The sequence below is a fragment of the Apostichopus japonicus genome, chromosome 7, assembly GCF_037975245.1.
Source record: "Apostichopus japonicus isolate 1M-3 chromosome 7, ASM3797524v1, whole genome shotgun sequence".
Lineage (NCBI taxonomy): Eukaryota > Metazoa > Echinodermata > Holothuroidea > Aspidochirotida > Stichopodidae > Apostichopus > Apostichopus japonicus.
This window is the reverse complement of record NC_092567.1, coordinates 8,171,075-8,188,353: the sequence shown is the minus strand read 5'-3', so window position 1 is coordinate 8,188,353 and position 17,279 is coordinate 8,171,075. Positions and strand designations below refer to the sequence as shown.

Genomic DNA, 17,279 nt, shown 5'->3' with positions numbered 1-17,279 from the left:
CATTCCCTGTGGAATGTGAGCATACTAAGCTGTTGTTATATAAAATATAAGGAAACTAGAAAAAATATAAAAAAATAATGTTTTAGTATCGGATGGATCACGTGCATCAGGTAAGTTACAATGAGGGTCTCTCCAGACAAAACTGACATTATAGCAACGGCGTAGGTATTTAATAAAGTTAAACCTACGTTTCAAAAGTATAAACACAATAATTGGGCAATATGCTTAATCAATTCTGACGTGTCATTACAGAGCGGAGAGAAATACATGTAATTAAGAGAAGATTATTGTCTAAAAATGGATTGATTTCTAGCACAACCTGATACTGTTAGTATTTAACCATGTAATCGGCCACTTTTTTAAAAATATTAACCAGCAAATATAATACTCGAAAAATTAAAATAAAAAGCATCATTCTATTATATTCAAATACACAGTACTTCAGTTTGAACTATTTAACTAAACATTAATTAATCCTAAACATGTTGCCTAAACACATTTACAAACAGATGGCGCATGTAACACCAAATCAGAAGGTTATTTTTTCTTTCTGTTTATTTAAATTTGTGTCATTATATATAATGACTACTGACTAATCCAGCTAACAAAAAAATGCTCTCATGAATGTTTAGTATTGAATTATGGCTTCTTTTTTCCAGAATTATCTTAAGAGCTGTTTTCAAGGCATGTTCTACTTAAATGACTGAGGCCCTTTTAATTTTTAGTTAGCTCACACGTACAGCTAGGATTGTTTGGACGTAGTGGTAATATCGAATACTGGGTTTGTGTAGTCACCATGCAGAAGATGGATGAGTTGACGTGATGAAGTATTTCTGTTCAAAGGCAGAAAAAGAGCAGGTTGTATTTCCATTGTTTTTACGCCGAGTGAGTGAGGATTCGTCCGACTAAATGATCTAGCATATATAACCAAAGTTGGAAGAAGATGTTTATTCCCCCCCCCTACTCCCCACACGGCCGTCTATTAAATTAACGTCATCAAACCGTCAAAAATGTTACAATATTTTCATATAGGCTACATCGGCTTTTTTTCACGTTTTTTATTAAGAATCGCTGTAATGATTACTGTACAGAGAAACTAACAATATAGTAAGAAGTAAAAGTATGTAATTCTTGTTTCATGAAACATCATTCAGTTCTTTCAGAATAGACATCATAATATAAATATACACATCGATCATGGTTTTTTTTTTTATATTAAATATGCGACTCCCGTGGGACCGTTTGATTCATGTTACAAAAGTCACTACCATGGCTTTCAAAATTCTAACAAAATTAACAATAAGAGGGCCCTTTTTAGAATTAAACTTATCATCAATTTAAGAATACTTTAACGTGAGTTGAATTTGCTTGACATCATTGAAGAAGTTAACGCATGTCTGCAAGTTTACATATTTGGTTCTTTGTATTTGGAGGAAACGAAATTCACGACATATGAATTTGTTCTTATCGTGCAATAATGTTTGTAACTTTAAAATGTAGGAAGTTCGTTATAAATGATTGGTCTTTGTTCCTTCCTCCAAATAAATATTTTATTTTCAACAGTTTCTGTGTTATTAGTATTTTCGATGTACGTGGAGTACTGGCTCTTAATACATTTTAATTATCAAAAGATTCTGTGTTTTAGTGTGTTTTCAATCTGACCAGAGGACAGCTGCAAGGTAAAAGGAAACTATCCAGAAATCTGCGAACAGGAATAACAGGCAGATAGATAAAGGCATATAGCCCATTTTAATAAGGATTTCCTTTGTTTTATGAAGTTATGTATGATCATTTCTTTCCCTTTCTTGCAGGGGTACATCAAACCTAGTTCATCGGAAGATGATATGGATGAAGAAGTAAGAATATCGACTATTTCGTTTTAAATTTGTCCTCATACTAAATTATATTCAACAAGCAAACAACAGCTTATCTTCGTGAGTTAGTTAGTTACAGTTAGTTATATACAACATGAGTACAATAGGTCATCTATGGAGGACAGTTGACAATAAAGCTCGTCAAATCTACAAGATCAACATAAATACAAATATATGTAAACATGGAATTGTCTGAGATTTCGTGTTAATTGTTGATAATTTACATTCAATGTTCCTCATTATATGTATATAACCACATATTAACCTACGATTGTTGAGTACATAGAATGTTGTTCTCACTGATCGCTTGTCTCTTGAATTGCAAACAAGCTGATGTCTGTATATTTCACTTAAAATAGAAAGAAGAATTTCTTCAAAAGTGAGCTAAGAATAACAATAAATCGATGCGATTATGTGTGAGAATTAATTAAATGGTGACTGTAGACAGAAGTATTGTCTTAATATGTTACAATCCACTAACAAAAAGAAAATGATTGTTTATTTTACTTTAATGATATTGATGTGTTCTATATATTCACCTGTAAAATGAGCTAAATCTCTGGAATCCTCTGTTAAGTTTATATGAATTATGACGTCGACTCCTCGGTAAGGTTATTTGTATATAAATATTGATAACGCAACAAAAACCGGTCATTTTTACATTATATAATCAAACGAGCACCCTTGGATGGCATCCAATAACATTTGTCCTTGACAATGGTAAATTTTCCCCATTGACAATGGAATATTTTCCCCATTGACAATGGTATGTTTTTCCCATTGCGTTTTGGATTGCATCTGAGGAACTCACATAATGATCTGTACATCCATTTAAAACTTACATTGATGAGCCTCGACATGGGGACTATTAAGGAGCTGTATATTAAACTTAAACTAAATGTTTGTTTTTTCTACATCTGTTACACAGACCTCTGTTGATGAGGATGATGGTGGTGATGATGGTGATGGTGATGGTGGTGGTGGCGGTGATGATGATGGTGGTGGTGATGATGATGAGCAAGACGAACATACCGTTGACGTAACCACTAGTCATTACAACCAAACGACAGAAAGCAGGCCTACAACATATGTGAGTAATTAGATATGTAGTATCAGAGAAACTATGAGAGTCCGCAAGGGGTGGGGGATATATGGGAGTATTTCCCCTCCCCTTGGAATATGACATTATTCAAAATATGAACAATAATTGGTCAGCACTTTAGTGTTAATATTTTATACTCCAAGAAACTATGAGAGTCCGTAAAGGGTGGGAGGATTGAGGGGGTATTGCCCCCACTCCCTTGGAATATGACATTAGTCAAAATATGAGCAATAATTAGTCAGCATTTTAGTCTTAATATGTTATAGTCCGAGAAACTATGAGAGTCCGTAAGGGGTAGGGAAATTGAGGGGGTATTTCCCCTCTCCTTGAAATATGACAGTAGTTAAAATATGAGCAATAATTAGCCAGCATTTAGTCTTAATATGTTATAGTCCCAAAAAAAAAAAAAATCATGCAGCAACACTGTGGAGGCTCAGCTAACCTATTTATGAAATTTGTTTTGGGCCTTTGGCATATTTCTGAGCAGTTTTTTTTCCTTGCCTTATGCTAATTCTTGGCAGACATAGTTTATTGCAACGTTAGAGAGTTGTACACATTTGTTTGAGAAAAAAACAAAGTTTATCAACAATGATAACAGTTTGAAATAAATTTGAAAAATTAAGGGCTATATTTGTGTTCTTGAATACTTAAAATTCAGAGGTGCGATTGTAGTGTCTTTAATCCAGAACACAAAATTATATTGAGGTTTCATGGATGACTTCATCGTAACAAGGTATGAGCCAATGTTATCCTTTTTGGATCCCATGAAAAAGTTGTATTTGTATGACTTCTACAGATACTGTTGAGTGTTTGTTGAGCTTCACAAACATTCATACATTAATACTCACAATGACACTTTCTCGTGGAAGTAGGAGACTTGTCAATGTTACATTTCCTTAGCTATACAGTGGTCGCAACGTTTTCACATTTGAGCCGGTTGACGTCAAATGAGTTTGGCCTTAACAATATCAAGGGGTTTGTTCAATTCAGCATGGGTAACCTACATGTTTCCGTCCTTGAGATAAAGTAGGTACACGGTCTTCATTGTGTTATCCTGTTGAATTCAGATGATTCTTGACCTCTAATAAAATCAATAAGGTCCATGTGTAATATGGGAAGCCAACATTCCAAGTATAAGGGTTGCCAATGATAACAATAACAATTTTTTGATCTTATCACGGATATTAAACTGTTCATCTCGAGTAACTGTTCATATACTGTGGCAATTATTCTTAACAGTAATTGACGGATAGCAAGTAGTATTGTGTTATATTTCATAATTATATTTAGAGATGAACTAATAGATAAAGGGAGCTAATTTATACATGACAATACTAATTTCTGATAGTCTAGCGATCGAGCGTAATCCGATGATGAAAATCGTATTGAATTCACTACTGCTTGATTCAGTCTGGATCGTCTCTGAATTTCGTAATAACCTCAAATTGTATAACAAATACTTGAAAGTATCGAAATTGGTAGAAGAAATAACTATAACTGGCCAATCAACTTAAAGAGCATATATTGAGTGCTTTTCCTAGAACTATTCGACTAAGCTAATTCTACACAGCACAGTAAAACTAAAATTATATGGAAGAGTATTTTAGTAGATTCGATTATGTGGGAGAATGAATTAAATGGTGACTGTAGACAGAAGTATTGTCTTAATATGTTACAACCCATTAATAAAAAGAAAATGATTGTTTATTTTACTTTATTGCTATTGATGTGTTCTATATATTCACCTGTAAAATGAGCTAAATCTCTGGAATCCTCTGTTAAAGTTATATGAATTATGACGCCGACTCCTCGGGTAGGTTATAAGTTTATAAATATTGATAACTCAACCAAACCGGTTGTTTATACTTCATATAATCAACCGAGCACCCTTGGATTGCATGCAATACCATGTGTCCTTGAAAATGGTATGTTTTTCCCATTGACAATGGTATGTTTTCCCCATTGACAATGGTATGTTTTCCCCATTGACAATGGTATGTTTTTCCCATTGCGTTTTGGATTGCATCTGAGGAACTCACATAATGATCTGTACATCCAGTTACTTACATTGATGAGCCTCGACATGCGGGACTATTGAGGAGCTGTATATTAAACTTAAAAGTCATTTTTTTTCTACTACTGTTACACAGACCTCTGATGATGATGAGGATGATGGTGGTGGCGGTGATGATGGTGATGAGGATGATGGTGGTGGTGGTGGTGGCGGCGATGATGGTCATGATGATGGTGGTGGTGATGATGATGAGCAAGACGAACATACCGTTGACGTAACCACTAGTCATTACAACCAACCGACAGAAAGCAGGCCTACAACATATGTGAGTAATTAGATATGTAGTATCAGAGAAACTATGAGAGTCCGCAAGGGGTGGGGATATATGGGAGTATTTCCCCTCCCCTTGGAATATGACATTATTCAAAATATGAGCAATAATTAGTCAGCATTTTAGTCTTAATATGTTGTAGTCCAAGAAACTATGAGAGTCAGTAAAGGGTAGGGGAAATTAGGGGGTATTCCCCTCCCTTTGGAATATGAAAGTAGTCAAAATATGAACAATAATTAGCCAGCACTTTAGTCTTAATATGTTATAGTCCAAGAAACTATGAGAGTTTGTAAGGGGTAGGGGAAATGAAGGAGTATTTCCCCTTCCCTTGGAATATGGCAGTAGTTAAAATATGAGCAATAATTAGGCAGCAGTATAGTCTTAATATATTATAGTCAATAAAATTTAAAAAAAAAACATGCAGCAACACTGCGGAGGCTCGGTTAATTTAATTATGAAATTTGTTTTGGCCTGTGGCAATATTTCTGAGCAGTTTAAACATTTGTTTGTTTTTTCCTTGCCTTATGCTCCTTGTTTAGCAGACATAGTTTGAGTTGTACACATTTTTTTTACCACTTTTTTAAAGGAACAATAAATGTTGTTTCAAATCAATTTGAAAGTCAAAGGGCTATAGTTGTGTTCTTGAGTACTTAAAATTCAGAGCTGCGTTTGCAGTATTCTTTAAACCAGAATGCAAAATTATATTGAGGTTTCATGGAGACTTCATCGTAACACACAACTCACCTCCTTTGTAACCACTAGTCATTAAACCAACCAGGAGAAAACAGGCCTAAACCAGATGTGAGTAATGAGATCTGTAGTCAGAGATCAAATGTGATCAACAGAGATAAAAAGAGAAATCAAATATAATGAAATAGAGTATTAAAGGAGTAAATAAGATCTTCAACTCTGTCCTAAAATATTGAGTTGGTTTTAACCAGTTGTTTTTATTACAGAATGTTTATTATATGTTAAATTGTCTCAGACTGCCCAGTTTTATGAGTGTGTATAAAAGTAAGTTGGTCTGACGTTTCGATCCTAGCAGGATCTTCTTCAGGGGCTAAAAAAATAGTTTTATTAGTCTCTGATATAGCTCAGACGTCTTAAATCCGTCTATCTGTACTGAATTTAATTTGCTCACTAGTAACAACAGAGACCAAGATGGAATCAATAATTTCTATCAATACGATGAATTATTCTAAATAATTCATTGCACTAAATCATTCGTCATATTAAGAAAGTCATTCTTGTTACTACAGCTGTTACTTTCATCTTGTATGAATTGCTACCTGATTCTCCGGCGGAATTTTGTTACTAGTAATAGCTTATTGTTCTCTTCTGTTAAGGCAGTCGTAAATGACTTACCCTATAATTTGATACTCATTACGTATTAAGATATGATTCTTTTCTTTCTATTTTGTGCAGGATGCAGTACAGAAGCGGAGAAGGTCTAGGAAGAAATGCACAGTCTCGTGAGGTTAGTAATGAATATCACAGCTGAATGAGACTCACTGTTATAATCAAATGTTTTTTTGGGGGGGATGAGATTTTCTGTAACAAACACATACTAATACGTAATTGAAAATTTGTATCCTTACTTCCTAACCGGAAACAAATGCATTCCTCAACTGAAACCAAAACGTAACAAAATGAATTTTGTAAGGAGAGATCAAACTTGGCATCTCAAAGTTGGTTAGTAAAAAGAGGGGAGCATGGGGCGGGGGGTTATTTTCTCTTTAAGTAATTTAGACTGAGCTCTGAATATTCTGACAGGACTGAAACGTTAGAATGCATCATTGGTAAACTTATCAACATCTTTTATAAGCAGTGCTGACATACGTATCACTCTATCACAACTATCTCTGCATCTCACGGATAAGGTCTGAATAGGAATATGGAAAGAAAAGAGAAATAATACTCCGGGATAAAACTTCTTTTAAACCGTAATTGGTTAGATGGTTTTCAATAATATGACAGCAGATGACTCAAATCAGTCTGTGTAGCAAATGATCCCAAATGTTATGTGAAGCAGGGATCTCTGTCAGTATGTGTAGCAGGTGATGCCTGTTATTATGTTAGCAGGGATCTCTGTCAGTCTGTGTAGCAGGTGATAACTGTTATACTGTATAGCAGGGATCTCTGTCAGTATGTGTAGCAGGTGATGCCTGTAATTCTGTGTAGCAGGGATTTCTCTCAGTATGTGTAGCAGGTGATGCCTGTTATTCTGTGTCGCAGGGATCTCTGTCAGTATGTCTAGCAGGTGATGTATATTATTCTGTGTAGCATGGTTCTCGTCAGTCTGTGTAGCAGGTGATGCCTGTTATTCTGTGTAGCAGGGATCTCTGTCAGTATGTGTAGGTGATGCCTGTTATTCTGTGTAGCAGAGATCTCCGTCAGTCTGTGTAGCAGGTAATGCTTGTTGTTCAGTGTAGCAGGGATCTTTGTCAGTATGTGTAGCAGGCTATGCCTGTTATTCTGTGTCGCAGGGATCTCTGTCAGTATGTGTAGCAGGTGATGTATATTATTCTGTGTAGCATGGTTCTCGTCAGTCTGTGTAGCAGGTGATGCCTGTAATTCTGTGTAGCAGGGATTTCTGTCAGGATGTGTAGCAGGTTATGCCTGTTATTATGTGTAGCAGGGATATCTGTCAGTATGTGTAGCAGTTGATGCCTGTTATTATGTGTATCAGGGATCTCCGTTAGTTTGAGTATCATGCGTTGCATCCTATTCTGCGTAGTAGGGATCTCTGTCAGTATGTGTAGCAGGTGATGCCTGTTATTCTGTGTATCAGGGATCTCCGCCAGTATGTGTATCAGGCGATGCATCTTATTCTGCGTAGTAGGGATCTCTGGCAGTCTGTGTAGCAGATGATGCCTGTTTTTATGTGTAGCAGGGATCTCTGTTAGTATGTGTAGGTGATGCCTGTTATTCTGTGTAGCAGAGATCTCCGTCAGTCTGTGTAGCAGGTGATGCCTGTTGTTCAGTGTAGCAGGGATCTTTGTCAGTGTGTGTAGGTGATGCCTGTTATTCTGTGTAGCAGGAAACGCAGTAAGTATATGCAACAGGTTATGCCTGTTATTCTGTGTAGCACTGATCTCCGTCAGTCTATCAGCTATCACCTGGTAGGGGGATAGCTGTTATACGGTGTAACAGGGGATACCTGCTATTCTATGTAGCAGGGAACTCTGTCAGTATGTGTAGCAGGTGATGCCTGTTATTCTGTGTAGCAGGGATCTCTCTCAGTATGTGTAGTAGGTGATGCCTGTTATTCTATGTAGCAGGGATCTCCGTCAGTATGTGTAGCAGGGGATGCCTCTTATTGTGTTTAGCAGACATCTCCGCGGTGTGTGTAGCAGGTGATGCATATTATTCTGTCTAGCATGGCCCCGTTAGTAGTTGTTGTTTTCTTTCATCCCTTCATTAACTGCAGCAGATCGTGGAGGTGATTACACTTTTTAATAGTAATAATTTTCTGTCTTTCTAGGTTACATATTTGAACTAGAGTTATCACCACGCGGAACAGCAGATTGTCTAACGTGTACTAGCCCAGAGACAGAGACAAAGAGGTGGCGAGAGAGAGCGAGACAACTGGGGTGGGGGGTCGAGAGGGGGATGCAGAGCGAGATAGCTGGAGGGAGAGGGTGTGGTGGAGAGATAGAGCTGGGCGGAGATAGAGGGGGGAGTTGAGAGAGCTGAGTGGAGATAGCGGGGGAGGGGGTGGAAAAAGAGAGAGAGCAGATAGTCTGACATTCTTCTCAGTAACGTCTCTGGCGATGTCAATGCAGACTATTTTTATTCAGTTAACCGTGTTTTCCTTTCTGATTAATGATCATATTTTGCGACTAGATATTAATGATCAACGATGCTCTTCTGTTAGATTTGAATAAAAACTTTTAAAATCTTGAGAGAACCTTGCTTTTCCAATTCTGCTGAACTTATTATTTTCTATAGACACGTGGCGTATAGCACGCATTAACTGCGACTTCTGCATGTAGCGATTGTTCAATCACGTGACTTTCCTTCAATGTCGTTCATTTCTGATATTATGTGAATAAAATTGTGGGAGGAACTGAAAAATATATAAAAGTGGAAACATTTAATACGGTATGCATAAGTACAGACAATTTCCTTCAACATTTGGAAGCAGAAAAATTACAATAAACAAAACAGAGAAACTATTAGACACCAGCGGAGAGATTGACAACGGCCCAATAGCTGGTGGGATCATCCTCCCCGAGAGAATCCACCTAAATTAGAGACCACCCGGTGACTGTGCTGTACGCTGCGGACTGCTTTAGCTCGCAAGCACTCTGTTCACCTGATTCCTAATCTAGAAGGCTCCTTACCCCTCACCAGAACAAAGGCCTCCGCTCAGCTAATAAAGTCAAGCTTGTCAAGGGGACCTTGGAATTTGAAAAATCCCAATCGATGGGTCCCACCTAACTAACTAAAAGTTAGGAAACCCATTTGACATATTTGTATGTAACGTTTTTAGCGTCCAAGACGGATCAGAATAATAACTCTGAAATGTGTGAACTTTGGGGTGGTAGGGGGGGGGTGGGGATTGATGTGTCTTCAGATCCATGTGATATCAATTGTATATCTTTGAGAGAGAATAAGCCAAATGTGAAGATGGTTGTATAATCTACCAATGTAACTTCTCAGTGAAATTGCCTCCTATGCTTACTTTTGTCTTTCGAAAATTAAAATTAAACTTATACGTATTTTGTTATTAACTTCGAAACCATTTAAAACTTGTTTATATTTTTTAATCTTTTCGTTTTTAATAAATTTATCTTATTGGAAATACATATAATGTGTTGGAGTCACTATAATCTCTATCATAGTTCAGCAATTGCATATTAATTTATGAGTGATCTGTTATATCGAAGTTTTGGTGCATATCGAACTTCAAGACTTTTCCAGTTAAAATGACGTCATTTATTTAGGTTTTCTTTTCTCATTTAGCTTAAATATTTCCTGTAGCAGTTTTGTTACAAGTAATGACATTTTATGCATCGTTTACATTTACTTACAGTTACGAGTTTTATTTTTAATATTTGTTTTTGTTGGTTAGGGGTGCTTTGTGTTTTGTTTTCTTTGTTTATTGCTCATGATTAATCATATTATCTATTGAATTTAAAGCCCACTGTAAGCATAATCTTTGGTGTGGTTTACGATGACGTGTATATCATGTAATATAATGATCATTGTATAACATTAATATTTTGTGTTTAATCAGTTAATTTAAAGATAATGATCGGCTTTCTATTGTACTATATTTTATTTATTAATACGCGGGCTAGGTGTTTGTATTCATGTATACTTTAGTTATGTATCTTCCCTTAAGTTCCATTATAGCCGATAAAAGACAATACAGTGACGTGTCTGTTACGTCACTCAATAATAATTCGAACAAGATAATGACAATCTGACCATTTTGTGTACTGAAGCTTGAAATCAATGATCCTAGTTCTATATATGGTAGGTCTTGTAGTTTACTCATGGCTGAGACCAATAGCTGTTCAACAATCCAATGGAAACATTTGATCATAGGTTATATAATGGCAAATTATTTCAGATTATTTTTCCATTGTAAGAATTACATGAAAATATCGTTATTTTGTTAATACCACGTCATTGCAGTTTCTTATGTTTTTGCTTCAATTGTCCAAGCTTTAAGACTCTTGCAAGCACACGAACAGGAGCTTTCATTTTATACCCTCAAGTTATTGTGCACATACTATTGTAACAATTTCTGGGGTAATCCTCCACTAACAAATTGCTAAAAAAAGAAAATTAAAAATTAACTCTAAATCTCCTTTCATGAATAATTGTTCTTTTTTGTATATATTATATCCGATAATACACATCATTTAAACATGTTCCCGTAATTTGCGAACTTTCTATTGTTCTTCCTTCATTACCTTTCCTTTTGTTTTCTTTTTGCTTTCTTTTACCGTTTTTACCATTCATGTGATTAAACAGAGGAAATGAGAGATATGTTTGTTTAATGAACATGTAGTGTGAAGAATATAGTTGGTCAGCCATACAGTTCGTATTCGATTAGCTGTATCACGTGATTAACTTGGAAAAGTCAATGTTTTCTAATCGTTCTGTCATCCTATACTAGAGAGTTTTAACACGGACCTTACACTATGTTTTGTTGTTTTCTTTTCAAAACACCTTACATTGTAACAGCCGTGCATTACAACATGTCCTCGTTGTGTCCACACAAAAAGCGCATATCTAGTTTGTTTCAGTTTGGTATCTATTTTGTATCTTATGATTGTACCAAATTCTTACATCATGGGCTAGTTGAAGTTAATTAAGTGTGGGTTGTGCTATACTGGTCTTTGAGAAGTAAATTGTTGTTCATGTTTAACCTAGTACCGTTTATTCCTGTTTATTAAAATTTACAAAGATTTTCATTGGAATGTGTTCTCACATGAGATGACGAAAGGTCAACGGGACAATACTTTGAAATCCAATTTCTGTTGATCTCCAAGAAGTTTCAAGAAGACAGGAATGTAAAATTTCGTACGGATTTTACCATTGGAAAGTAACTATCGTTATGCTATATAGTTTTAAGTGTATCCCGGTAAAAAAAAAAAAAACTAATCCTCTCAACAAACTTAATCCCCTCTACAAAGAATCATCTTCTCAGCCAACGAAAAGATATAGGTCTCTGAATACTATATTGATCCTTAATTCATGGTAGCATATAGCCTAGCCTACATCCATCTGGAAAATCGAAATCAACGCGGAAGAATCACAAGATAAAATCCTGAGATATTGATCGAACGAGAATAATTGCAAAAACGTTTCCATAGATGCAGAGCACGATGAGAATGTTGCATTTTTTTTTTTTAATTTGATGAAAATATTATTTTACTAAATGGTTACACTATCACCCGCATCCCTGTACGTTCAATTGCTTAAGTTGGATTTGATGCACGAGCAACGAGCCTATTCAACTATCATTAATACAATACTGTATGTCTATACAGAACACCTGTGCCTGGAATGTTTACAAGGCCACCTGCTGCTTTTTCATTCGTTTCTTCTCCGGAACAAAGAATGGGATTTTGCGCATATTGTGATGCTAATCTTACCGGATGTTCCCTCGCATATCGAAAGTATTCCTGGAACACGTGTACGACAAAGCAAAACCACTCATTATATATTCCAGTTTTATTCTGGCGGAAAAAAAATTGGATTATCGCTCGATGCAAGTCTTGTTTTGAACCAGTTCTCCAGGTTATTCAAGTAAATATGAAAGCTTATCGGCAATAAAATTGGATATTGGGTTACAAATCAGAGCGATAATCCGCTTAATTATCGGAGTTTATCATTGTTAATCCAGGTTTTTCGACCGTATAATTCAGATTTATCGTTTAAAATGTTAGATTATGGACCGATTGACCTGGATAATCGTTTGTATTCATATACGCGAAATAAACATTACGAGCAATATCTCTATCGTCGTGCAGGCTTTAAATTCTGTACATAAACACAAGTTTGTCTTTGTACTCCTATGGCATGACTATATCATTGAAACTGATTTATTAGCTATAAGTACATTTAGCCTGTGAATGTATAGTTGTATTCACAACCTAAGCGAAACCAAATCGGTTATAAAAACGATCACAATCTTCCCCTAATAAATGAACAAAGCTTTTACAGTAGTAAGCTGTACATTATTATGGTTCCACCTTCGTTTCTCTTGATGTTTGTATCTATATCATTATGTTCTTTGAATATTTATTCTTGTGAACATCAACAACTAACTTAGGTCAGGGCGGCACTTCCAATCTCAAATAAACATGGATGATCAAAATATTCATACAACCTCAATCAAACTATCCTGACCGTACTCCACAGTCTTCATCTTACGATACCTTTGTTATAATCAGAAGATAGTTGTGTCATACGTGTGATGCAAACTTTTCTATTTTAGAGGGCGCTCAAACGCTTTATTCAAAGATAAATGAGAACTTTGTGGCGATCAATGCTGATATTGTTAAGGTAAGTGCAGAGAAACGGTTTCACGTTGAATTTAATATACATTAAGTGCACTTTTTAGATTGAATGTTAGTCTGTAATATTGGACTATTCCGTTTTAGGCTAAATATATTATTATTTGTATATTTAAAACAAATATTTCGGTTGATTTTGATAAATCTGTTATTTGCTTCAGGTAGTCAAGTTGTTCGTTAAAATTGTAAGGAATAATTCAAACAAACAGTAAATTAAAGTTTGGATGTTTCTAGTTCATATTTAGTTCTTCAAAGGATGTAATCTGAAGAAAAATATCTGGTAGGTTGCAATCTTCATGTACTTAATTACTCTCATTAACCGACATAAAACAAGATACCTTAATTTGTTAATTGCAATTTAATTTTGAATACTCTGAAGATTTTGGTAACATTCTTGATAAGTCGAAATTGGCTACATTAAAGTCAGTGGCGGAGATTTCTTGTCAGAAGTGGGGGGGTTGCAGGCCATTGATGAAATAAAAAGTCATAATTGCTGGCTCACTATCTAAGTGGAGCACCACCATAAGTTGGCGCGAAGTGAACAAGAATTTTTTGGCAAATATTGCCTCCCAGATTGCAGGGAATGGTACTGCCCAGGCCTTGAAAAGGTGCATTTAACCAGGGGCGTATGCAGGATTTTCTAACCCGGGGGGCGCGTATTACTATCTAAGCGTAGCGCCACCATTGGTTGGCGCGCAGCGTACAAGCAAATTTCTGGTTTTGGTATCCCCAGATCACCGGAAATGGCACTTCTCGGGCTTGAAACTGACCAACCATATTTCCACTTTTGCCTGAGAACCAAGTTTTTTCCAAATAGTTTTTTTTCTCATCTATAACCTTTTTGAAGATTGTCACCAGTCACACATCATGTTCGACTTCATCACATATCCTGTGGATCATTGTTTTGTAGGTGATTCTTCATCGCGGCCCACAATATCCGTCAGCCCCACTGTTCAGAATTTGAAAATTCACAATTCTCGTGAATAAATTCACTTCAAAACATACCCATAATGCGTGTCTGTTCTATGACACTATCTAAGCGTAGCGCGACCATGGGTTCGCGCGTAGCGTACGATTTTTTGGGGCAAATATACCTCCCAGATCGCCGGAAATAACACTTCCCAGACCTAATGATGCTCCTAAACCTCCTTAAGTTTTAGATCTCATGGCTTAGAAATTTAGGTTGGAGAAATACATGGGCGTCTGCAGAAAGAAAATCAGGGGACAAATAATCCAAGTAGACTTTTGTATATACGATGGGTCTGGGGTCCTCTCCCAGAAAACAAATATAGACTGCCGCAAATGCGATTTCCGTCCTATATTTAACAACTGTGGATAAAATGCAATAAAATGAGAACTGCTGCATGTCATTTGCACAATGCTGGATCAAACTGCGCCAAAGTTCAATACAGGGGAACTTGAAATGCAGCTATTGGTCAAGACAAATTGGTGGGGACACTGTATATCATGTCCCCACTACTGAAAAAGTTGGTGGGGACGCGTCCCGCTGTCCTCACCAGGATCTGCGCCCATGGTTTGGAGGCTGTTTATCGTGGAACGCCATTTTCATGCTCACTGATATGATGTGATATCTGCTGTTTGCTTTACAAATTCGAATAATTTTGTCACTGTTCCTCTTTCTCTTCCCGTTTCTTGCCGTATTTTCTACACCATCCTTTTCTCCTTTTCTCTCTTTCTTCTTTTTCTTTTCCTTCCTTCACCTCGTTGAAGGTGGCAAGTGTATACAGTTCCAAAGCTATTCAACAGCAACAAAACGTTATTTTGTGTATGTCTGTTGTTGGGTGAAGTTAGCGCTATGAGCTACAAGTTCCAATGCGCAAGGTGGGGGAAAGGGGCTAGAACTAATATATGGGTCAATTCTAACTCGGTTTTCGGTCGTTAATTGTTGATGTAGCTTACCAGGTAAAAGGTTGAAATGACTTTAACAATTTCAAATTTAATAATTTGATTTATTATGCCATTTGGAGCACATAACATACGCTATAACAGAACATTACTGGCAAAAACTAGGGGGGTTGATTGTGTGGGCCAGCCCCCCTCTGCAAAAAGTGGGGGGTTAAAACCCCCCAACCCCCCCCCCCCCCCTGTTTCTCCGCCACTGATTAAAGTTAACAAACAGAGGAAAATGCCTTTTCATCGCTGATGTGTAAAGTAACGTTTGCTTCAGAGTAAGTTTAGGTAAATTAAGATACCATTAATCAGTGTAACAATGTATGCAGAGCGAAGGCATTGCATTTGTGTGTTAGATAACACAAATGTATTTTATCGTGTAGTATTAGTCCAAAACGTTTATTTCTTATCGGCAGTTGTACGGCCACATTCACATGGTTGGATATATTGACAATATTATATAGGAGTTAACATTACATGGCTTGGTCGGGGGAGATGAAGAATTACAGATTTACCCACAAAAATGTTGTACTTTAAGTGTCACATGATCAGGTTTTACCATCGTTCCGGTCACATTAGTCTTCCACACTCATCCCGGTCCTGCTTCACTCTTGAAATGGATCGACTGTCGTTTACCGTAATATATTCATCTTGGAAAACAATGACTTCCGGCAAAATATAAGTCAAATTTGCTTCATTTATACTTGACTTTAGCAAGACAATGTTCTTGGTAAGATATAGAACCACATGTGACCTCAGTACAATGTACCTTGTCCACGCCAAACTCACCCCCCCCCCCCCCGCCCACCTCCACCTCCAGTCCAGTCTTGTCATGATATACCGTGAGTGGTGATGCATATCTTACGCCCCAACAATTGATCATGGCGTCATATATGCTAGTGTGTCCAGATTTCCAGCCACCAGCACCGACTTACATTTCGTACTTTGATGGGTGTTCTGTTTGATTTGTTTATTAATTTAATAATTATAAACACGTATAACAAGGAACAATCATTACCCTATCCTTGAAATTTGTATCAATTTGATACAACAATTTTGGCTTGGGATGAATTTCCACAATCTGTCAGCTGGCGGTATACCATAGACGGCGGTGTTAACGAGACGATATATCTCTTGTACTGCAAGACCACAAAATCACTCTATGAAGGGTGAAAGAAGCCATTTATTTTACTGCCAGACATCAATATAGGTCAATGTTACGACCTTAAGAAACTGAGTCCAAGAGAGTGACAACAAGAAAGGATTGAACTCTATTCTGAAAACAAGTCTTTGAAGCAAACCTTCAAATTCACGACATAAAATAATAAGTAAAATAGAAAAAGATATTGTCAACGATGTATTAATTAACATGTTAGCATATATTGATAAGCATTATGACGTTATCAATACACAGAAACAGACATACGTGGTATCCAGTGTAGTTGAGGACCAACGGGGAAGGGAAAGGACATTGTACGGGAGAAATGAATCCAGTAAGAATATAGAGGCCATGGGTAATGGTACCATTGATATACCAGTTTATTAACTCATCTTTAATTTACCAAATGAGATTCAATGAGGAATTTCATCTCAATTTAAGGTTAATACAATGGAGGGAATCCGCAAGGAACATCCCCCCCCCCCACCCGGCCCCATGCGTGCAGAGACGTCAATGATCAACACAATATATGTTGACAAGGAGAGATCCTCGTATGGGGACGAGGAGTGAAATACATTCTTTAAGAACAGAAACAAGGAAAATGGAAACCGTTAAAATTCTTGCCTGAAGATGATTCAGATATTTCCCAAAATACGCTATAAAATCATATAATGGTCACCAGATGCCACATTGAGCAATATACTTTACGATCATTTTATGATACGCTTTTGAATATTTGTAATACGTTGGACGCTTAGAATCTTTCAAAAGGCACACACGACGTTGAAATTACAAGTTAGCCCATAGACTATGTGTTACACAGAGATAACAATGTTGACAATATTTATC

The 17,279-nt window shown here is 36.6% G+C and overlaps 1 protein-coding gene across 1 annotated transcript in view; it reads left to right on the top strand.

Annotated features, from left to right (window-relative positions):
* LOC139969340 (uncharacterized) overlaps positions 1-8,939 on the top strand; it is a 79,904-nt gene extending 70,965 nt beyond the window's left edge. The window contains exons 11-15 of the mRNA XM_071974223.1: positions 1,812-1,856; positions 2,803-2,964; positions 5,127-5,315; positions 6,747-6,798; positions 8,806-8,939. Coding sequence (XP_071830324.1) covers positions 1,812-1,856; positions 2,803-2,964; positions 5,127-5,315; positions 6,747-6,797 — 447 coding nt within the window. The 3' untranslated portion in view covers position 6,798; positions 8,806-8,939. The remainder of the gene's footprint in view (positions 1-1,811; positions 1,857-2,802; positions 2,965-5,126; positions 5,316-6,746; positions 6,799-8,805) is intronic.
* The last annotated feature ends 8,340 nt before the right edge of the window (positions 8,940-17,279 follow it).